The sequence below is a fragment of the Callithrix jacchus genome, chromosome 8 (assembly GCF_049354715.1).
Source record: "Callithrix jacchus isolate 240 chromosome 8, calJac240_pri, whole genome shotgun sequence".
Taxonomy (NCBI): domain Eukaryota; kingdom Metazoa; phylum Chordata; class Mammalia; order Primates; family Cebidae; genus Callithrix; species Callithrix jacchus.
Genome location: NC_133509.1, coordinates 102732928 through 102755919, shown reverse-complemented (window position 1 = coordinate 102755919; position 22992 = coordinate 102732928). Strand labels below are relative to the sequence as shown.

At 45.9% G+C, this 22992-nt stretch overlaps 1 protein-coding gene across 3 annotated transcripts; it reads right to left on the bottom strand.

Annotated features, from left to right (window-relative positions):
* Positions 1-10369: 10369 nt before the first annotated feature.
* On the bottom strand, positions 10370-21076 carry RDH12 (retinol dehydrogenase 12). Of its 3 annotated transcripts, none has more exons than XM_009006217.3 (7): positions 20874-21076; positions 19035-19153; positions 18379-18534; positions 17485-17589; positions 16449-16658; positions 14136-14325; positions 10370-11069 (listed from the first exon to the last, which is right to left on the bottom strand). In XM_009006217.3, the coding sequence occupies exons 1-7, from the start codon at positions 20939-20941 to the stop codon at positions 10967-10969; spliced, it is 951 nt and encodes a 316-aa protein (XP_009004465.1). In that variant the 5' UTR covers positions 20942-21076; the 3' UTR covers positions 10370-10966. The 3 variants fall into 3 exon arrangements, with proteins under 3 accessions (XP_009004465.1, XP_035116688.1, XP_078191350.1); XM_035260797.2 differs by having other exon boundaries at positions 20898-21076; XM_078335224.1 differs by lacking the exon at positions 14136-14325.
* Positions 21077-22992: the final 1916 nt, after the last annotated feature.

Here is a 22992-nt window from a genome sequence, read left to right as displayed (position 1 = left end):
CTCTTTTCTTAAGGAGCCTGGATGTTTGGGGAGAGGTCTGTTTCTTGCACTCGTTCAGGGTGGGGTTGGAGCAGCATCTGGTGGATGGTGACTCGAGTCAGTTCCTGAAAGCGCCGCTATAGGAACTGTAGAAAGCAAGGAGCAATAAGTAAGATTAGGCAAACAGCTACTAGGGGCCCAAGCAACGGGGACAAGAGGGTATACATAGAGGAAGACCACCACGCCGTGGCTTCAGCCGAGAACTTCTGACTCTGCAGGTTAGTTTTGAGTTTCTGGAGGCTCTCGATTTGGGTTTCTACTAGGCCGGATTCATTGATGTAGTAACAGCACTCTTCCTGTAGGAAGATACAGGTCCCTCCTCGTTCAGCAGTGAGCAGGTCCAGGGCTCTTCGGTTCTGCAAGGCAACTTGGGCAACTGAGGTGATCTGTCGTTGGAGTGATGCTAAAGACTCAGTAGAGTCATCAATAGCCGCTTGGAGTTGTGAGGTCAGTCGGGCTATGGCCAGGTGAGAGTGGACTAGTGCCCCTCCTCCTAATCCTGAGTAAAGTAGGGGAGGTAGCTGTCTAGAGGAGTAGTCTCTGGCGGTGGGGGAGTTGAAAGCAGGAAGGGGCAACCATACAGCAGCTCAAATGGGCTAAGCTGTGACGGGCCCCGGGGGCTTGCTCTTAACCTGGTGAGGGCAATAGGAAGCAAGGTTACCCAGGATTGGCGGAGCTCAAGCATGAGCTTGGTCAGATGCTCCTTTATTAGGCCATTGGCCCGTTCCACCTTACCAGAGGACTGAGGATGGTAGGCGGCGTGTAGCTTCCACTGGATTCCTAGAGAGGTAGAGACAGCATTAGTAACCTTGGAGACAAAGGCTGGGCCGTTGTCTGACTGGTGGCTGGGAGTCCAAAGCATGGGATGACGTCTTGAATGAGATGAGTGGCTACCATCCCTGCAGACTCAGAGGCTGTGGGGTCAGACGGGTTGTTAGTGTCCCAGACCTGAGGGTGGACTCCGGGGAGTAGTTCGGCTAGGGCTTTTTGGGGTTTGGTATCTGAGGTGAGGGCTAGGAGAAAGAGGCTGTGTGGGTTGGCGGTGGGGAAGGTTATGACGGCCTTCAGCTTTGAAAGGATGTCTCACCCCAGAAGGGGAACTGGGCAGGTGGGGATTACTAAAAAGGAGTGGGTGAAGGGAGTGGAGTTATATGAGCACATGAGTGGTGGGGTTTGATAGGGGATACTCAGGGTCCCATTGATTCCCATGACTAAGACCTGGGAAGGGGTGAGATGGCCAGAATAAGAAGGAAGTGCGGAGTAGGTAGCCCCCATGTCTTGTGACCCTAGGCTCGGCGAGGGTAACCGGAGTCGGAAAGCCAGGGCCCCGCTAGTCATCTAGCAGCCCTAGTAGACTGGGGAATGGAGCTCCCTCGGAGGTCGGCTCCTGGCAAGCAGGCTCCTCCCTACTGAGGGTGACCGCCGGCTGCGTAACGCCAGTGTGTCTGTTTTGAGGAACCGGCACCCTGGGGAAGCTGGGGCAGTCTGACTTCCAGTGTCCCGGGAGCCGACAGATAGGGCAAGGCTTAGTTGGTGGCCATGGTTGTGGACAGGCTTGGGACCAGTGTCCTTCCTTTCCACATTTGAAACATGCCCCTGGAGGGGCATGGGTTTCGGCCTTGGGCTTCTGGTTCCCTGCCGGCCTTAGAGCCACCACTAGGGCTTGGGTCTGGAGGGCAGCCTTCTGCTTCATGCGAGTTTGGCGGGCAGCCTCAGCCGCATCTTCCCTGGCATTGAATACTTTAAAGGCCATTTTTACCAGGTCTTGGATGGGAGTCTCTGGCCCCTCTTCTGCTTTCTTTAGTTTCTTTCTTATGTCGGGTGCTGATTGGGAGATAAAATGGGAGGCTAATACAGTGGCCCCGTTTTGGGAGGCTGGATCTAGTCAAGTGTACTGGACTAGGGCTTCTTATACTTGAGTGAGGTATTGGAATTCTTTAATATAGGTGGATGGGTTGGCTGAGAAGGATCCTAAACGTTTCTCAATTTGGGACAGGTCTTGGAGTGAGAAAGGAACATGGACCCTGATTAAACCTTCTGCGCCTGCTACTTCTCGGAGTGGGGCCAGGATAGCTGGCTGGTGAGAGCGGGTGTGGGCCGCCACCGGAGAGGCAAGAGGAAGTGTGGCCTCTGAGGGAGGGGGCTCGGAGGGAGTAGAGGGAGAGCGAGGCATGGCCTCTGAGGTAGGAGGTGCAGAGGGAGTGGGGGAAGGGCGTGCCGTTGATGGCGACTGGTTGCTGAGATTGGCAGGAGAGGACAGATGTTCAGGCAGATCCTCCGGTGAGGAGTAGGGAGGGGGAGAGGTAGTGGAGGAAGATTTACGGGGGGTTCGAGATAAGAGGATTTGGTAGGTGGAGCAGGAAGAACATAGGTTGGGGTGGGTACGGAGGTCCCAAAAAGCCTGGACGTAAGGAATTTCATTGTCCTTGCCCGCGCGGCGACAAAAATCGTCGAGATCTCGGAGGGTGTTGAAATCAAAAGTGCCAGTCGGGGGCCAATGTGACTGGTTACTGAGTTTGTATTGGGGCCAAGCCACCTGAGACAGGAAGATAAGCTTTTTCTTTCTGAGGGTTTGGGAATATCCCAATTTGGTAAAATTCGCAGCAAGCACCCAAGGGGGGTGCTCAGAGGTATTTTGGACTCCGAATTTCCCATGGCAGGCGCAGCTACAGACTCTCCGGCGCGGATGGGCAGATGCAACGAAAAGGCGTCCCCGTTCGTTGCAAATTCCCCGGAGTACAATTAAGTACGGAAAGGGAAGCGGTCAGAGGGGCGTCCCCCGTCTGGCGGCTGTCCCTCGGAAGGCTCCTGGAGCCGGAATGGAAGACTACCTTGGCTCGGCCGAGACTAGGCAAGGAGTCCGTGCGGAACGCCGGAGAGGGAGCAACTGCACCATGCCGTAGGAAGAGGAGACGGGAAGCGGGGGAAGGCAAAGCAAGAAAAACTTGGCTTACCTTAATCGGAACGTGGAGGTGGCAGGGCCAGTGTTGGGTAGGTCGGGGAGGGGGGCCGTGGCCGGGCCAACAGCCTCAGCTCCCGTCCCGGGTTTCGGCACCATTTGTCCGACCTACCCTCTGCGGGAAGACTGAGCTCGTTCGGAAAAAACCGGACCGCAGGCTAGAGGAAATTCCTTAAGTTCAGGCTTTATTGAGAGGAAAGAGCCTCCGGGCAGGCCAGCCGGGACGAAAAGGAAAAATGGCCGCGCCGCTCAGAGGGGCAGGGTTGTTTTATAGGGGGCTGAAGGGCTGGGGGGTGGGGAAGCCAAAAGCTGAGGTGGTGGGCAACTGTTGGTCAGTTTGAACTGCTGGGCGGGAAGCTGGGCGGCGGGAAGCTGGGCGGTGGGAGGGCTAGGGCCGGTATGTAAAGTGAGAGATAAGGGAGCCTCTTCGTGGGGGAGGGAAAGAGAGAGAGAGAGCTTTCACGGTAGGGGCAGAGTTTTCCAAACAGTGGGATCTTGGTTAACTGCAACCTCCACCTCCCCGGGTTCAAGAGATACTCCTGCTTCAGCCTCCTGAGTAGCTGGGATTACAGGCACCTGCCACCACACCTGGCCAATTTTTGTATTTTTAGTAGAGACAGGGTTTTAACATCTTGGCCAGACTGGTCTTGAACTCCTGACCTTGTGATCCACCACCTTGGCCTCCTAAAGTGCTGGGATTACAGGCATAAGTCACCACGCCCAGCCCATATTACTTTTAAATTGGTAGGCATGTAGGTATAAAGGAAACATGTGTGAAGTATGATAGCCATTGTTTACATTAGCAACTAAATGGACAATTAACTTCATAATTGTGAACTGTTTCATTTTATAAGTCATAGAATTAATTAAATTTTTTAAAATAAAAATATTTAGCTTTATTTAATTTGGATTTAAAATGTTGAGACTCAAAATTATAATTTGTCTTTTAATTTTAATAGATAATTAAATATTTTAAAAGATAAATAACCTAAAACATTTTTAAAATAATTTTTATTTTTGCATTTATTTGATTTCCATTTTTATGACAATATATTAAATTGTGTATACTTTCAATACAATTATATTGATTTACTCCTTTAAGTAACTGCTGTCATTGAACATAAATTATTAGATGATATAACAACATAGTGATTTTATCACAATGAAAACTGGAAAAAACAAATTATATGGGTATTTCTCATCTGAACATTTTTGGCCCAGAAATGGTATATAGCTAAGTGCTCTCTTTTGCATCATCTGACAGCTGGATACAGGGGCTCCAATAGAGAACACTGAGGCCCTGGGGGATGGTGGAACCATTGATTTTTTTTTTTTTTTGGTTATGGGGAACAGAATCACCCTCCTACCCCCATCCCCAAATTGAAGTGTGACATGAGCAAGCAATACACTTTTGTTATATTGTGCCACTGTAAATCAGCATTGTTACAGCAATTAATCTCCTTCTAACAGAGCAAGTTGTACCTCATGTCCTGTGATTTTCTCAGCTGATTGTTTTGGCTAATATAGATTATACATCCATATGTAGAAACAATAGACTGTACATACAGATAAAAACTTGGATAAACACCTGTGAGGGTGTATCAGGACTATTAGGACTCTCTGTGCTAGGATATTAGGTCAGTTATCCCCACGGATATCTGTCATATTCAGAAATCAGTGGAAGATGACAGATCTTGGGGGAGCAAAATGTAATGAAACGTCAAGTATTCACTTGGCAGATGAGGAAATTGAGGGTGATGAAAGCAGGTCAGGAAGACACGACATAATAAACTGTCCTCGGTAAGTCCATTTTCTACTGATACAATCATATAATGTTGAACCACATAAAGTTGCTGATATACGATCATTTTTAACCTACTTTTAAATTTTCTTAACTTTTTAAAATTTACCATCACTGCTAGTCCAAGGCAGATGTCTTCCTGACCTACTTCCATTTTTAAAGGGAGTGTATTGGTCCACTCTCACACTGCTATAAATGAAGCACACAGCCAGGCATAGTGGCTCATGCTGATAATCCCAGCACTTTGAGGGGCCAAGACAGGAAGATTGCTTGAGCCCGGGAATTCAAGGCCAGCCTGGGCAACAGAGAGAGACCCTGTCTCTATGGAAAAAAAAAAAGAAGGAAAGAAAAAGAAAGAAAATAAAGCACTCATTCTCTCAGATGCTGGAAATGTACACAGCTGCCAACTCTCAGCTGAGTTTTTCTCTAGATTTTTCCCTCACCCAGGTCATGCCCCTCCCTGGAAGCTGCCCACACCCAATGACTGGTCACTGTAGGTGTTTAAAGACCAACATCCTTTCCTCAATTCAAGACAGCTCAGCTCCAGAGCTCCTTGAGGGACAAGACCACCTAATCATTTGTTGTGACCGCATCGCAGTTCAACTTCACCCTCTGCTGTTCCACCTCTCTCACTTCCCTACAGATAACAATCCGAAGGGTCCTCCTAATAAATTTGCTATGTGCAAATGTCTGTATCTCAAAGTCCATTTTCTAGGATACCTAACCTAAAACCATTTCAAATATGTTCACCAATATCACTTGACTTTGAACTTTATTTGTGGTATGTTTTTTAGATGTATTCCTCTTTTCCCATATGCTTTTTGCTTTTCATGTCTTAAAAATGCTATTCCTCTTCCAAAGGCAAAAGATATTCTTCTATAGTTTTTTCTAATACGTTCACAACTTTTTTTTTGCCGTTTAATCCACATGGTACTCATTTGTAAGAATAGTGTGAGGCAAAGAATTTACCTTTATGTTTCATTTGGATAGTTATTTGTCCAGCACCGCTTATAATGTCCATGTTTTTCTGACTGATTTGAAATGCCTCTTCTACCTGACCTCAGGTGATCCACCCACCTCGGCCTCCCAAAGTGCTGGGATTACAGGCGTGAGCCACCGCACCCAGCCTTCCCATTGTATTTCTATTGGACAGAGTCTGAGTGTTTAACATTGCTGCCTTAAATATATTATAAAATAGTACACAGTCATTAATATCATTAAATATCATATTTTCATATAATATATAATTAATGGAAATGATAGTTGTAGAAGAGGCATTTCAATACCCAATACCCAACTACACTTGAATGCTTCACAGTGAACATTTGACTCAAGCCAAATCTGGAATTTTTTAAATTCTACAAATAGGAAATAGCCACAGGAACTCTTTAATGGTAGAGGGAGAGAAGTCTGGTGTAGCTTGGTGCTTGAATTCCAGTTATTTCTGAGATACATCTCTGCCCAGTCTCCCTTTACAGTTTCTATCCTTCCTTGAGTTTATGAGCAAAAATATTCCATGGTTTGGGATGTAAGCTTGCTCAATGTGAGCATCCATTTTATAACTAAAAGAGGCCAAATACACAAAGTATATCCTGCTGGGCTTGGACTGCATGGCGACATTGTATACCGAGTTGAGTTGGATAAGGGCCAAGTGCCAACCAGGGTAATTTGTGACAGCTAGTCACCACCTAGGAAATTTGTGCTCTGAAACTGTTTGCTTCTTGAGTTTCATATGTCCTTTGATTTCCTTTTCCTATAGTGTCCCATTGAAGTGTTATTTTTAGGAAATTTAGAACAGTCTCAATCAAGCTCAAGGAAAAAGATTTTCCACCCAAGGCTAGATTACCTAAGGGTGTCAGAGGTGAAGAGAAGCCAGGAATAGTGAAGGCAGAGTGGAACTGGGGCAGTTAGAGAAGCACCGAGGAGGGAAGTCTGGGACAACTGAAATCCTTGAGCTCTTCTCATCCAGGATCTTGTTTCCTGTATCTTAATGGGCACTCTGCCAAGTCAGGAAGCCATATCCATATGCAAGCACAAGTCTATAGCAGAAAAACAGCCCCGATGGTAGCAGGGGGGAAGGTCGAACGGTATCTCAGCCACCAATCCCCCAGCATTGTTTGTGCAGAGCCAAGACCTTTCACTTGCTCAGATGTTAAGCAAAGTCTGGGGCAAGTCTTTTCTAGAAACATGACAAGAGGCTAAGACTGGCACATGTTCCTTGCCCAGGCTGAGCAGACTAGACAGTCCTTTTAGTGTTAGGTGAGACACTACAGAGAGGTGAGATGTCGCCTGAGCACGAGGCGATTCTGAAGGAGTAGTGCTGAGGGAGGCTGTGTCTCGTGGGAGCACCTGAACACCACGAGAAATGATGGAGTCTGGAATCTGAACAAGGAGAACAACTATGGTTTAACATTCTGAAAATGCCAACAACATGTCTAATCAATACCCATACCTACGGTTGTTTTCTATTGCATTCTTTGTTGCTCAGCTTCCCAATATTTGGTGTCACTTGCTGTTGGGTATAAGTGCATCTAATGATTTGGGATATGATGGAAACTTTCAGATTTAAAGTATTTTCTCTAGCCAAATATTTAACAATATGTCTTTAAATGAGACGCAGTACAGCATTGTGGTTAGGAGTATCCACCCCAGCCCTGGATCACTGTGAGCTGGCCAAGATGTGACCCTTGCTGAGGATGGCAGGAACGATGCGTGCTGCAAGTGGAGCCTCGTTCAGGAAGGAAGAAGATGGGATAACGCAGAGAACAGCACCCCTCAGAGAAACTCAGGGGAAGAGTTTCTCTGTCAGCACTCGAATTTTCTAAGGCCATTAGGTCACGGGGGAGCAAAATCCTTTCCTCTTGGGTGCCAGATTCTCACTGAAACTGCTTTTGTCTGTCTGCCTAACTCAGATGAATTCCTCCCAGCAGCTACACACCCTGAGGATCCTATATTACAGCTGCTGTCTTTGCCCCGAGTTCTAGGCCTAGGCCTGTTCCCTTGCTATTCCCCAGTTCCTGTAGCCCAGATTTAGGCTACCAGTACCCCACCCTAAGCAACTGGCCCTAAGGTCACTGAGTATCTTAGAAAAGATCCAAAGAGCTTTTTATTTTATTTTCTCTTTTTAGGATGAAGTCTTGCACTGTTGCCTAGGCTGGAGTGCAGTGGTGCAATCTCGACTCACTGCAACCTCTGCCTCCTGGGTTCAAGCAGTTCCCCTTCTCAGCTCCCCAAGTAGCTGGGATTACAGGTGCATGCCACCATGCCCAACTAATTTTTTGTATTTTTAGTAGAGATGGGGTTTCACTATGTTGGCCAGACTGGTCTCAAACTCCTTGTGATCCACCCGCCTCAGCCTCCCAAACTGCTGGAATTACAGACATGAGCCACCACACCTGGCCCAAAGAGGTTCTTAAAACGTTCAGGTTTCAAATATTTGACACAATCAGGAATAGGATGGCCTTCATTAAGCCAATCATAGTGTGGCAAACTTGAAAAGTTTACAAAATAGAATAGCTCAAAAGATTCCAAACACAAATAATATGAGGATTCCATCTTCGTTAAAGAACACTCTTTTGAATGTGCTATTCTGTTATCTAAGAAAAAAAGATGTCTTATAGAATGAAGATTCCAGTGAAATAAAAATGACTATATTTGAATGTGTGGAAGTGGAGGACCTTAGCCTTGTGAGCAAGTTTGCTCAAGAACCCTATGCCACCGATACCAATACCAGCATGATGCCCCAGATGTGGCAGCTAGAGCCAACTCCTTGAAGCCCATACATGGCTTGGTTTCTTCTGCCTACAGCCAACACCCTTTGATATGCATAAAGGTCCCCACCTCAGGCCTGCCCCCTTGCATCACTGCTTACAACCATAATCTCTTACATCTGGCATGAGTGCCTGGCCCACATGTGTGAATCCTTGCTCTCACACCCAAGGTTTGTTTGCTATACAGAGAGCAGCGTGGCACACTTGCCTGTCATATTCCATGCTCCTAGTTTTCTGTTTGTTCAGCCCAAAGAAGATATCCAGGATCAGCGTCATCAATACCCTGTGTGCTCTGTCCCCACCCTTGCATCACCTTTTCCTTGCTTTCCCCGCCTCCACCTTACCTTTATTCTTTGCCAAGCTTTCCAGTGGACCCAACAATGTATAAGGCACAGGTCATAGGTCCCAGGAGTAAACATATATGGTTGCTTCCCTAGTATCATTCCCTCCCTTGGCCTATTCATGGTCTTGGATTTTTCCTTGTGGGGAATTGCCACTTCCTCCACCATGGGAAGCAGTAGGGAATGGCTGTTAAGAGTGCAGGTTCTGGAGTCAGGCTACCTAGCTCTACTCTATGACTTAGCAGGTGTGTGAACTTTAGGAAGCTATTTAATTTCTCTGTGCCTCATTGTCCCCATCTGTAAAATAGAGTTAACAAAACCTATCCCAGAGGATTCTTGGGAGGAATTCTAATCCTAATTACTAAAAGTGCTTTAGATTAGCTATATTCTTCCCCACTGGGTGAGATGAGAGGGATGGACCCCAGCTCTAGGTAGGGTTAGTGAGTTCTTAAGTCAATTACCATAGCCCATCCCCAGCCTCAGTCATTGGTTCAGGAGGGAGCCCAGGATTCAGTTCAGGCTAATGAGCCATGAGCAGATTTGTTATGGCTTATGAAAAGAAAAGCTTCCTCTCCTTTCAGAAGGACCATTCTCTTTCCCTGATTTGTTAGACAAATGGGGAAACATGAACTCCAAGTATTAAATGATATTCAGGAATTATTAATGTTGTTAGGAGCGATAATGGTATTGTAGTTTTGTAAAAAGCAAAAGTTCTTATTAGAAACACATACTAAAGTATTTATGAGTGAATGATATGATACCTGCAATGTGCTTTAAAATATCCCATGCCCACCCCCCCAAAAAAAATGTCATGGAGAAACAAGATTGATAAAATGTTAATGTTGATGCTGGATGATGAGTACATGAGGATTCCTTACACTATTTGCTCTACATTTGTCTATTTGAGAATTTCCATAATAAAGGCATTTTAAAAGTCTGTTTGCTATTGAAGAAAAGGACATTTTTGTCACCAGATGCCCTTTGGATGCCTTAAAAATTGAGCCAATAAGCATGATTTCTTTGGTCAATCATTTGAAAGATTAGGCACATCTCTCCACCTCTTCATAGTGACCGTCAGCCCCTGAGGCAAGAAGCAGGTCACCTGGACCACAGCAAAGGAGAGCAGAGAGGCCGGAAGGGGGAGAAGCTATGAATTTAGGACAAGGGATTATCATGGCTTGGTTTTCCAGATGAAGTCCTACATCTGGCCTAATCTGTGGTGGAGCTCGGCATCTCTGTAATTGAAGCCACTCTTCTATTTGAGATAATAAAATGTTAGCACTGAAAGAAAATTGGCAAACTACTCAACTGGACCCCCTTATTTTGCCCCTAGATGCGATATTCTAAGAAGGTATGGCTGGCTGGGTAGGGTGAAATGCTACTCTCTAAACTAGCAGGCTGGTTTCCCTGCTTTGCTCCATTTCTTTCCCTTGATGCCCTGAGAAAATAAATAAGGCAATAAGATGAATACAGTCTTTATTTTCTCTAAAAATTGAAAGGTATGAACTCTACAAAAACAAACCATCTATATGATTGAAATGGGAAGGTTCAGGTGAGAGAAAAGAAATTAACTTGGCCAGGATTAGCCGGGATCTTTGTGTGTCGGTCCAAACTCCAGGGTGGTAGCAAATATTTTTAAAAGGAAAGAGGTCAGTCAAGAGTTGGAGTGGACAGCCCCTGGAAATATGCAGTGATGATGGTCTTCTTGCCTCAGCTGAGCAGCTGGTGCTGATGAGGTAATTGATCCCATTTCTCAGGCTCTTCTGCCACCCCCATGCCTAGCCTGGGATCTGCCCAGTCCTGCTGCCCCCAGAGGGTTGCTAACTCTCCAGGTCTTAAAGAAGAATGCTCTGTAGGTGTGCACATCTCAGCCATGAGCCAACCTCACAAGAGTGTGGGGTGGGCAAACATTTCCAGAAGGGTGAAGAGGATCAGAGCAGGCAGGGGTCGCGGCACCAGCTGGCCAAGAGGACAATCCTTTAGGGTTGGCCTTCTCCTTGATCCCCATTCATTATGGAGTGGACTAGGCCTGATAAAGCTGCAGCTCTTCCACCAGCTACTCCCACTGGATTCCTAGAAGCTCACAGCTGACATTCCATAGGCGCTCAGCTGTCTTGTTATTTCGGGCCCTTGGAGACACCCAGGTCCTCTTGCAGTCACTGGAGGGCAGAGAAAGAAGGTAAATTCCAGGAATGAGAATTAGCAGTCTAGAAATCTTTATGGTCCCTTTCTCAGAATGTTTCTAAATGTATAAAATCCAATATATGCCAGACTCAAAGAAACTAATTATATAAAATACATTCGAAAAATATTTTAAAACAAATTTGTGATATAGTAATATGCAGGCTTGTTTATTAATATATTCTATAACAAGATCTAGTACCAGGTCTCATAATCAAAGGATTTTGAAGTTAGTGGTGAGCGGAAGTGACATTCTACGATATCTGCAACAACTGCAATGTGATATGAAAATATTTATAATCCTATTGGTGACAAAGTCACAGTTTTCACTACTTCTACTGCAGTGCCTACATTCATAATTGAAGAAAATGCCAAATCTAAATTGGAGATTAAATTAAAGATGAAGTTATTTTTCCCATCCAAGTTCATAGACCCCTTGAATTCTATTGGTAGACCCACTTGCATACCATGAACCCCAGACCACGCCCTCCATATTTGCTTTGGAATGAGCAGGAGGCCTTAGGACTAGAGGGATAGGGAGTGGGAGCAGAACACAGTTCTCATCATGGTTTTCTTCTTAATTCTCCTTTTTTCTAATTAAAAAAGTCCTGTATGACATTTGGAAAATGCAATACTGATAAAAGAAGAAAACCTTATCATGGCTGGGTGCAGTGGCTCATGCCTGTGATCCTAGCACTTTGGGAGGCTGAGGCAGGGGGATCACCTGAGGTCAGGAGTTCGAAACCAGCCTGGCCAACAAGGCAAAAACCCATCTCTACTAAAAATACAAACAAACAAACAAATAGCCTGGCATGGTGGCAGGCAGCTGTAATCCCAGCTACTTGGGAGCCCGAGGCAGGACATATGGCTTGAACCCAGGAGGCAGAGGTTGCAGTGAGTGGAGATCATGCTACTGTATTCCAGCCTGGGCAACAAGAGCAAAATTCCATTTCAAAAAAGAAAAGAAAAGCCTATCATTTAGTTGCTTTCTGTACAGTCTGTTTTGCTTTGTTTCTATATAGAGATATAATCTCTCTTTCTCTCTTATATAAAACTGGGATCATACTGTATCTAGTTTGAGGAGAATATAATTTTTTTTTTTTAAATAGGTTCTCACTTTGTCACCCAAGCTGGAGTGCAGTGGCATTATTATGGCACACTGCAGCCTTGACCTCCCAGGTTCAAGCCATCTTGACCTCCCAGGTTCAAGCCATCCTGACCTCTCAGGTTTAAGCCATCCTCCCACCTCAGCCTGCCGAGAAGCTGGGACTACAGGCATGCACCACAATGCTGGGCTAATTTTTTTTTTTTTTTTAGTAGACATGGAGGTTTTACTTTGTTGCCCAGGCTGGTCTAGAATTCCTGAGCTCAAGCCATCCTCCTGCCTTGGCCTCCCAAAGTGCTGAGACAACAGGCATGAGTCACCACATCCAGCCTTAATTTGTTTTTTTTTTTTTTTTGGAAAAAGAATTTTACTCTGTTGCCCAGGCCCAGGCTGGAGTGCAGTGACGCAATCTCGGCTCACTGCAGCCTCTGCCTGCCAGGTTCAAGTGATTCTCCTGCCTCAGTCTCCTGAGTGGCTGGGATTACAGGCTCCCACCACTGTGCCCAGCTAATTTTTTGTATTTTTAGTAGAGATGGGGTTTCACTGTTACTGGCCAGGCTGGTCTCTAACTCCTAACCTTAAGTGATCCACCCACCTCAGCCTCCCAAAGGGCAGGGATTACAGGCATGAGCTACCACACCTGGCAAAATTTTTAAATAATAATTTTAAAAACCTAGAATAAAAAGATAAAAATCCTCCTTCATACTCTGCTTGGCTCTCCCTAAAATTCCTGCCAGGCGCGGTGGCTCACGCCTGTAATCCCAGCACTTTGGGAGGCTGAGGCGGGTAGATCACGAGGTCAAGAGATTGAGACCATCCTGGTCAACATGGTGAAACCCCGTCTCTACTAAAAATACAAAAAAAATTAGCTGGGCATGGTGGTGCATGCCTGTAGTCCCAGCTACTCAGGAGGCTGAGGCAGGAGAATTCCCTGAACCCAGGAGCCGGAGTTGTGGTAAGCCGAGATCGCACCATTGCACTCCAGCCTGGGTAACAAGAGCGAAACTCCGTCTCAAAAAAATAAATAAATAAAATAAAATAAAATTCCCTGGAAGTAACCACTACTGTCCAGTGGTTGGGTATCCCCCAGACTGTTCTCTATGTATAAATAACCATATAGTTTTGTATTCCAGTTTTTCTTTACAACATTATATCACTAACATGTTTCTATTAATTACATATATGAACATATGATATCTAATGATTGTATAATATTTTCCACATATTTAAGACAGCAATGCTAAACACTCAGACTCTAGCGTAGCAACTGTCCAGTAGAAATATGATGGAGGATGGGTGCAGTGGCTCACACCTGTAATTCCAGTACTTTGGGAGGCCAAGGCAGGTGGATGAACTGAGGTCAGGAGTTCAGGACCAGCTTGGCCAACATGGTGAAACCCCATCTCAACTAAAAATACAAAAATTAGCCAGGTATGGTTGCGGGTGCCTGTAATCCCAGCCACTTGGGAGACTGAGACAGGAGAATCGCTTGAACCCAGGAGGCAGAGGTTGTGCATTGCCCTCCAGCCTAGGTGACATGAGTGCACTTTGCGCTAATTATTATTAAAGAATTCATGACTTGAGTGAGCCAAAAGCTTAAAGAAGGAGAAAAAGGATCCAGAGGGCCTACTAACATTCTCTCCATGGCATAACCAACAGCAACAGTCTTCTTTAAAAGCTTTCAGAAAGCTGCGAAGTTTACATGAAAAGTGGCACATGGGTATAAAATAGAGCAAGAAAAGCAACTCTTTCCAACACATAAGTTTGTGCTGTAAGCTTCCTTAACAAAGTAACAGCATGCTGTTGGCAGGCCCAGCCCAAACCTGGACTGCATCATCAGGCACAAACTCAGCTGCTCAGGATGCAAAGCCCAGTGAGTCCTGCACCTCCCATGCACACACGACCAGGGGTGGAGAGAACTTGCTCTGCCTTCACACACCTGAAGTACTTGCCACTCAGGGGCTCCAGGCCCTCAGCCAGGGCACAGTGCAGGCTGGTCTGTGCCCCTTCTCGTGCCGTCTTAACAAAGGGGGAGAAAAGCCGCCAGAGCAGGCAAAGCAGGGAGGAGTGCCGGACCAGCTCGGAGCGGACGATGCCTGGGTGCACTGCATAGGTGGTGACGCCTGTGCCTAGGACAAAGAGGGCACAGTGAGACCAGGGACATACTCTGAGCCCAGGAAAACGCTTATCTCCTGCAGCAAAAGTGAGAAGGAGGGACTCAGGAAATATAACCCCAGGATTCAGCAGGTACCACTCCTGGCCAGGCAGAATTTGAACAGGAATTAATTGATGTCTTTCAGAAAGATCTATAGCCTTCTCAGGGTTCTATGTTCCAAAAGGAATGCCTGGTTCAAGGCCTTCTATTTCAATGTCATTGTCATACTGTGGCTTTAGTACTACTAATAAACATGACAACATGTAGTGAGTAGTATCAATTATTGACAGTGGTATCTTTACCATTTCTACAGAAGGAGTTTAAGGATAGCAATCTGATTGGAAGGTGGTGGGTAAGACCTTATTTTGAGCTGATTTGCCTGGCAAGCACATTTTATGAGGTATAGATTGAGGGATAGTGATGCAGATTATGGGGGATTAACAAACCCCCTAAGACATCCCTGGTGCCATCACTATTTTTCAGTACCTATTATGTGCAAGCGCTGTGTAACGTTTTAAATGTATTCTCTCATTTAATTCTTAAAGAGGCTTGTGAAGTAGAATATTATGATGCCCATTAACAGCTAAGGAAACTAAGTCACAGAAAGTTTAAATAAATTGCCTAAGGTTATACCTGGCAGGCTGCAGGCCCAAGGTCTGATCAATAATGTAAAGTTAAGAATATGGAATCTAGACCTGGACTGTCTGTATTTAAATCCTGGCTCAGCTAGGAACCTTCCTTGGGCAAATTTCTTAATCTACCAGTGCCTGTCTTTTCATCTGTAGAGTGGGGGGAAATGATAGCACCCACCTCACAGGAATGTTGAAAGTATTAAATTAATTAAGATGTGTAGTGCATGGCACACATAAACCTCTCAATTATTGTCATAATTTTTTTATGATTACCATCTTCTACTACCTTGGCAATGTTCCCAAACTCTGATTTATCCACTGTAATAAATGGTCCCCTAGATCCACATATGTCAGAGCCACCAGCTCACCCAGTGCTCCAGGGGAGCACAGAATCATTAAGGAATAAGAACTGACCTGACCTGATTTTACAGCTGAGAAGATGAAGTCAGGGGAGGTTAAAGGAACTCGTCCACATCCACCTGGGGCTAGCATGTGGTAGGGCAAGATCTTGGACCCAGGGGTCTGAAATCCAGCCCCAACTCCCTGAGTCCAGGCAGTGGCAGCTCTGTAACTCAGATCACAGTGTGGACCTCAGCAAATGACACCCAGATGGAAGCACCCTAGGTTTAAAGCCAAGCACCCATGTTCCAGTTCTGACGCCCTCACCTGCCATATTCTCTTTAGTAGGCCATTTCCTTGGACCTCAGTTCTTCTCTATAAACTAGTAGTAATAATACCTGTTACAAAACTCCTCTGCCGCCAGATCACCTGAGGTCAGGAGTTTGAGACCAACCTGGACAACATAGTGAAAGCCCATCTCTACTAAAATTAACCAGGTGTAGTGTCATGTGCCTGTAATCCCAGCTACTCAGGAGGCTGAGGCAGGAGAATCGGTTGAACCCAAGAGGCAGAGGTTGCAGTGAGCCAAGATCGCACTACTGCACACCAGCCTGGGCGACAAGAGTGAAACTCAGTCTCGAACAAAACAAAACAAAACAAACAAAAAGCCTCTGTCTGTTGCAAAAAGCTATTGTGAAAATCAAATGAGATAAGAGATAAGATGTGACATAAATGTAAGGTAACTTCATGAGGTTCTTAACCCCTATTTGATTTTAAGCTTTCTGTGGGCAAGGACTCTGTTTTTATTCCATTTATAATTCTCCTTAATGCACAGAACTATTGCTGACACATGCATGTTTGACAGCCTGACTTCACAAGTTTCTGTGGACCTCTAATCTGGTCTGAGGACCGTTTTTGCTATTTTATTTTATTTTATTTTTTTTAATTTTTTATTGGATTATAGGTTTTGGGGTACATGAGCAGAGCATGCAAGACAGTTGCGTAGGTACACACATGGCAGTGTGCTTTGCTTTTCTTCTCCCCTTCACCCACATTTGGCATTTCTCCCCAGGCTATCCCTCCCCCGTTTTTGCTATTTTAATCCTGACCCTTTCTCCAGACTTACCTTGGAGTCTCTTGGCCAGCTCACGAGTAAAAAGCACATTGGCCAGCTTGCTGTGGCAATAGGCAAAACTCCTGCTGTAGCGCTTCTCACTCTGGAGGTCATGGAAGTGAATATTGCCAACGTGATGAACCACCGAGGACACGTTCACCACCCGTGCAGGGGCAGACACCTTTAGCCGCTCCAGGAGCAGGTAGGTGAGGAGGAAGTGGCCTGTGAAGAGAGCCAGCAGGGGAGATTGAAGGTGGAATGGCAGCCCGGGCTCAGCGTGTGGGAACTGAGAAGACTTCAGTGTCAGCTCACTTCCTTCTGGGTGTGAACCAATTTTGATGCCATGAGTAACACTAATGGTCAGTTTGGTCTGAGTTTGTGGATTCCTCAAAGCAAGAGCCAGAGCTAGACTACAAGTAAGGCAATCATACTTAATCAATATTACTTTGTACTTCTGCCCTTGACCAACCTGCTGGCTTTTAACTCCCCATCTGGCCATGATAGCATAACTAGGGACCCAGGTACACTTGTGTATAGACAGAAAGATGGAACAGTCAGGGAAAATAACATTAACTTAGGATCAGAAAACATGTTCCATGCTCTCCTCCCTAAAGTCTTCACCTTGAACTCTGCACCCCAGCCTGCCTCATACCTCAAGTTCTCAAGGATGGCCTACCTCCATGGACTAGCCAATGGCTTGGTTGGCCCTCAGAAAGATGTGACCTCTTCAGTCAAGCCCAGATCCCTGCATATCTCCAGTCCTGGCCCTGCCTGGCAAGCCTTGTACTGCCACTTCCCATCCAAGAATGACATTCCTCTCCTTGGTATTTCCTGAAATTTGCAGCCTCTTAATGGTATGGGTAGGAGGATCTCACTTTATTAGACTGATCAGGAGAAGGACAGTGAACAACACGTCAATGTGTGTAGTCTATTGGAATTCCTAGGCTCTATGAGGGCACCGGGACATTCTCCACATTTACACAGGGTCATCTTCCTAAAGAAAACAAAGCAGATGTGCCTCATTTTTTAGTCACCCAAAGATACTTACCCAGGTGGTTGACTCCCAGGTGGGTTTCAAAGCCATCAGCTGTCTTGGAATATGGACACATCATCACTCCCGCATTGTTGATCAGAACATGGAGCTGCTTTTCCTCTATAGGGCACAACCAATGAGATCCTGTGGTAAGTGAGGAGTCCCCTGGCTGCCTGTCACACTCCTGCAAAATTGTTCCTTGCCTCCAGTTGTCTTTACTGGAGTAAAATTTTGATAGGAGTCACTTGCTCTGCCCCTTCCTTCTAAGACAAGGTGTTGCCTCAGCAGTCAATAACTATCCTCCATTTGGACCTATCTCAGTGACATCCAATAAGCATTGTCATTGGGTTTCTAATGAGTAATTTTAGTTACTTATATCTTCCTGGACATTGTTCCTTCATTTATTTAGCAAATGTGTACTAACTACCGACTCTGGGCCAGGTGCACTCTGCTGGGCACTAGGAATCCAGTGGTAACACAAGACAGACATGGTTCCAGGATGTCCCTCATGGATTTCATAGTCCTTGGAAGAATCTGGTCATTTTCCAAGATCCAGAAGAACATGCCAGCAGCACAACTTCATCTTATGCCTATGGCCACAGAAGGTGGATTCTCAGGATGAAAGAAGAGAGTGGCATTGTGGCCACATCTTGATGCCAAGGTGCAAGCCCAGACAGGGAGCTGACACCTCCAACATTCTCACTGCTGATGCAAAAAGAAGATAAGCATCCTGTCTAGTCTGTCTACTCACCATCATCTTGCCAATTCCCTGTTCTGCTGGTTCCTGTGGCAGAACCTGTCTAGTGGGATAAATGATGGTTCTGATGTAAGGGCCGTAGATGGTCCAGGGCGGAGCAGCCACTCCCATACCTGGTTTCCTGCTTTTCTAACTACCCATCAGGACCTCACCTGCCAGAAAGCCCTCAGCAAAGGCTCGGATAGATTTGGTGTCCGATAGATCCAATTTCCGCACCAGCACCTGGGAGTTCTTTGTATCTGCTCGGATTTCACTGGCAGCAGACTCCCCCTTCAGTACATCTCTGCAGGCAATATAGACTCGGGCTCCTGGGTCCAAGACAAAAAGAGAGCAGTATGTTCAGATCCTAGGTACAAAAGAGGTACAGTAAGTAAGCTTGGGACTGGTGGACAAAGCATTCATTCTCTCAGCCATCCCTAAACAGTGGAGTGGCCTGTTGCCACTTTAGGCTTTTCACAGTAGTACTCGGCAGTCTTCCTGCTGTCAGTTTAACTCCAGGCTGGGAACCCTCGTTTTACATTCTGATATCTAATGTCGCTTAGTATCTCCTTTTAGAATAATTGAGTTGGCTACACACAGACGTCATTGTTTTCCTCATTTTATTCAATAGAGAGAGAGTAGGGAAGAAGCAGTTTATTGAAGGCCACAGTGTAAGCTGGTGTGACAGTTGGACTTGAATCCCAGGTTCCTTGAATTTCTAGTCAGAGCCCCCAAGCATAGGAGGAAACACAAAGCAATATGGACAGAGGGGCAGTGGAAAGAAGGGTGGGAGACATGGCCCTGTGGAGACTAAAGGGGAAACACTTACCTCTGCGAGCGAGCTCTCTGGCCGTCTCCTTGCCAATGCCTGTGTTGGCACCAGTGATCACCACTACCTTCCCAGGAAGCTGCACATTTGTTCTACACACTCCACCAGCAAAGAACTTCCTATCGGCAAGGGAAACAGCATCACCCACCATCCTTCACAAGCTCACACTAAGATACATTAAAAAAAAAAAAAAAGATATCCAGCCTCAAAGAGGGATATCTTTAAGTTGCAGTCAGGAGACTTGTAAAAGCTAATCTTCATGGGACAACATTTTTCCATGGGGCAAGGTAGTCACCTGCTCACCTGTGCAGGTGGGACGTTCACATGCCCAGAAGCCACAAATAATCATATTGGCAAACAGAGTAAATGCTCTTGTTTAGGGCCAATGGAGACTTTCCTTGTTAGGTAATAAATACACCTAGCTCTTATCTCTAGAGGTTCCAGAGAAAAGCTTTCCCCTCTAACCTACATTCAAAACATAGGCATGATAGACATTGGTGGAGTTGGAGTCAATGTTCCGTAACCATCATCATGAGTAACAGATGAACAGCACTCTGGGGGTTGGCATACACAGGTACTGATCTTAGGCTGTCTCTCCAGTTTTAGGGCGTGGGGCATTTCAGAGACTTTCTGCCATCGTATTAGAGATTTCATTCTGGCCAGACAGAGAGAAAACTTCCCTTTTCCAGACCTCTACGCAAAAACACTCTTTTACATGAAGTTGACTTCACAGGGACCAAAACAGAACACAGAGGGTCAGAGCTAATACTTCATGCACATCATCTGACTGCTAGTTATTAGGCTAGGCACTTTCCATATGTAATTTATTCTAATCCTCTCAACTTCTCCAGTATTATTTCCACATTTCAGTAGAGAAAACTGAGGCTCAAGGAGGTCCAAGTCACATAGCAGTGGCAGAAGTGGGACTTTAACCCAGGTCTCTATAGATAACCTAGAATAACACTGTCCTTGGTAGGTCCTTTTAACCTCCTTTATCATCAGAAATTTTTTAGGCTGAGTCCAGTGGCTCATACCTATAATCCTAACATCTTGGGAGGCCAATGTGGGAGGATCGCTTGAGCCCAGGAGTTTGAGCCAGCCTGGGTAACACAGTGAGACCCCCATCTCCACAAAAAAATTTAAAAATTAGCTAGGTGTGGTGGCACACGCCTATATTCCCAGCTACTCAGGAGGCTGAGGCAGGAGGGTTGCTTGAGCCCAAGAGTTCAAGGCTGCACTGAGCTATGATCACACTAATGCACTCCAGCCTGGGGTGACAGAGCAAAAATAAAAAAAGAAGAAATTTTAAAAGTCTCCACTCAGGAGACACATTTATTTGACACCCTAGAAATCTCACAGTGAGAGAGCCATTCCAAGTCATTAATTGAGGGTAGTCTCAGAGGGAAGAAAATCTGTTCCTTTCCCAAACCACCCAATACTTAACAGCATGACAAGCCAGCAGGGCCACCTTGAATAGGGACAGAGTCTCTGAGTTCTTCAGAGACACCCAAAGGAATAACATGAAAAAGCAAGGACTCCCACCTAAGGTGTCTCTTGAACTACTTGCCAGAGTCATCCATGCAACCTTCTTCAGGCAACAGACCTCTCTCTCCCCAGAGCTCAGGTGGGGCCAGAACTCAGCCCCACCTCTACCTGGCCGCAGATGCTTCCTTCTGGTTTTCCACCATGGTATTCACGACACCCCCTTCCTTCCTACTTTTCCTGCCTGGATTTTCTAACCGTCAGCCTCCTTCCCTTTCTCTTCTTTCAGCAGCCGACAACTGGCTTCCAGTGCAGGTCTTCATAAACGATTGTTTGAGTTGCTGAAATAAAACAAACCTGATGGATGGAGCTACCACGTACAGGAACGAGAAGAAAGAGGTGAGCAGTCCTAAGGCGGCCAGCATCTTTCCAACTTCTATAGCTGCTTTTGCTGCTGCTCCAGCTTCAAACCCAGCTCTGGCTCAGGATCCTGGTCTGGCTCCAGCTCTTGGCTGCTTCTGCTGCTTCTCTGCTCCTCTCCGTCCTGGGTGCTCAGCAACAACCTGACTCCGAGCAGAGCCCTATTTAAATCCGAGAGCTGTCAGAGCACAGCCTGCTGGGAGATGTAGTCCTGACGGAGAGGGGATGGAGGCAAGGTTAGAAGCTTACTTAGGCTTATTGGCAAAGAGAATGTGGGGAAACTAAAGCAAGTGCCCCTTAAATCCCCCATTCTCAATTATCCCTCTTCTCTAGGAAATGTGTTCTCCCAACTACTGCCACCTCCACTGCAAGATGGAATATATAGAATATTTCTAACTTTAGCCACAAAACCCATAATGCTTAAAATACGAGTGGATTAAACTAGGACGGGAAGGAAACTCCCAGAAGAATGGAGACAGAAGTCAGAAGAGTGGTTAGTCTTAGGGAGGAGGGGGTGGTGATTGGGAGGGAGATGACTAAAGCCCCTGGAGGGTTGAGAGTATTCTGCTCTTTCATCCAGGGGTTCGTACAGATTTCACGTTGTGAAAATCTGCTGAGTCATATGCTTTCTATTTGTTCATTTTCTGCATTTTATTTTATACTTCAATGAAGTTAACACACACACATGCATATTACAAGAAAAGGGTACAGAGTTTAAGTGCATGGACTTTAGCGCTGAATCTATTAAAAAGCTCCATGGCCCTGGGCAAGTTCCTAAACTGCTAACTCAATTTTCTCTCTTGTACAGTGGGCATGTTTATATATATATGTATGATTATATATTATATATGATTTTATATATTTATATAATTTATTAATATAATTCATATTTTTATATATTTTATTATATATTATATATTATTATAATATATAATAAAATATATAAAATACTATATGTATAATATATAATATAATCATATATATTTGTGTATATACAAATATAATCATATTTTTTACATCTATATAATATATATATCTCTCTCCCCATTTGTTTTAAGTATTTATTTTACTGAGACATACTCTTTATTTCTTCTGGAAGAAGAGAAATAGAAGCGACTAAAAACTTTTGTAATTTCAATCCCAATGGAGAACAGCTTCCTACAGGCTGGCGTGAGGACCGGCTATACAGAGAGCTCTCTGAAAGTGCATCCACTAATGGTCCAATAATAAACTCAGAAAATTCTGGTGAAAATGGAAAAATCTTTGTTCATATAGCTCCAAAAAGTGGATAACACCTTCTTTGCCCAGGATTTTGTTTTCACTTTCAAACATTCTTTTATAAATACACATATGTTAGGGTGGGTGGAAGAGCCAAAGGAAAGGTATCCGTTTTCCTCTGATACCACATATTCAGAGTGTTCAGCTTCGGTAAAACTGGCTTTATAACATGTATCTGATTTCCTTCTAAAGTCTCCATAATTAAAATATAATTTTCCCAAAACTTCAGCTCATCTTTTTTCTTCTCAGACCACCAAAACAAACTTGAGCCGTTTCCTTCCTGGGGCCCGCAGGTGCAGTCGGCCCCCAGCTCCGCCGACACCTCCGCCGCCCTCTGCAGCAGGTAGCGCGCTCGCTTGCGCGTCAGGGCGTCCGCATGGCCCAGCCCCGCCTACACCGTCCAGCAGAAGCGCCAGCAGCGCCTGGCGTCCGGGAGCGGTCGCCACCCGGCTCGGGCAGCAGTTTCTCCGCCAGGGCGTTCAGGACCAGCAGCTTCGCCTCTACGACGCCCGGCCCCGGGGGCGTCCCCGGCACGACCAGCGCTCCCCACACGGGCCGCAGCGCTGCCCTGCTGCACTGGACCAGCACCGGCAGCAGTCGCCCGGCCACCAGCGCCGCCGCGTCCTCCACGAGCCCGGCCTCATCCCCGTCCCCGCCCCCGCCAAGCGCTCCAGCAGTAGCCCGTCGTCGCGGGGTCCCAAACGGGGCCCGACGGCCGCCAGCCCCTCCATGGCAGCCTCGGCGCCACCCCGCGAGCAGATCGCGCCGCGCTTCCTCC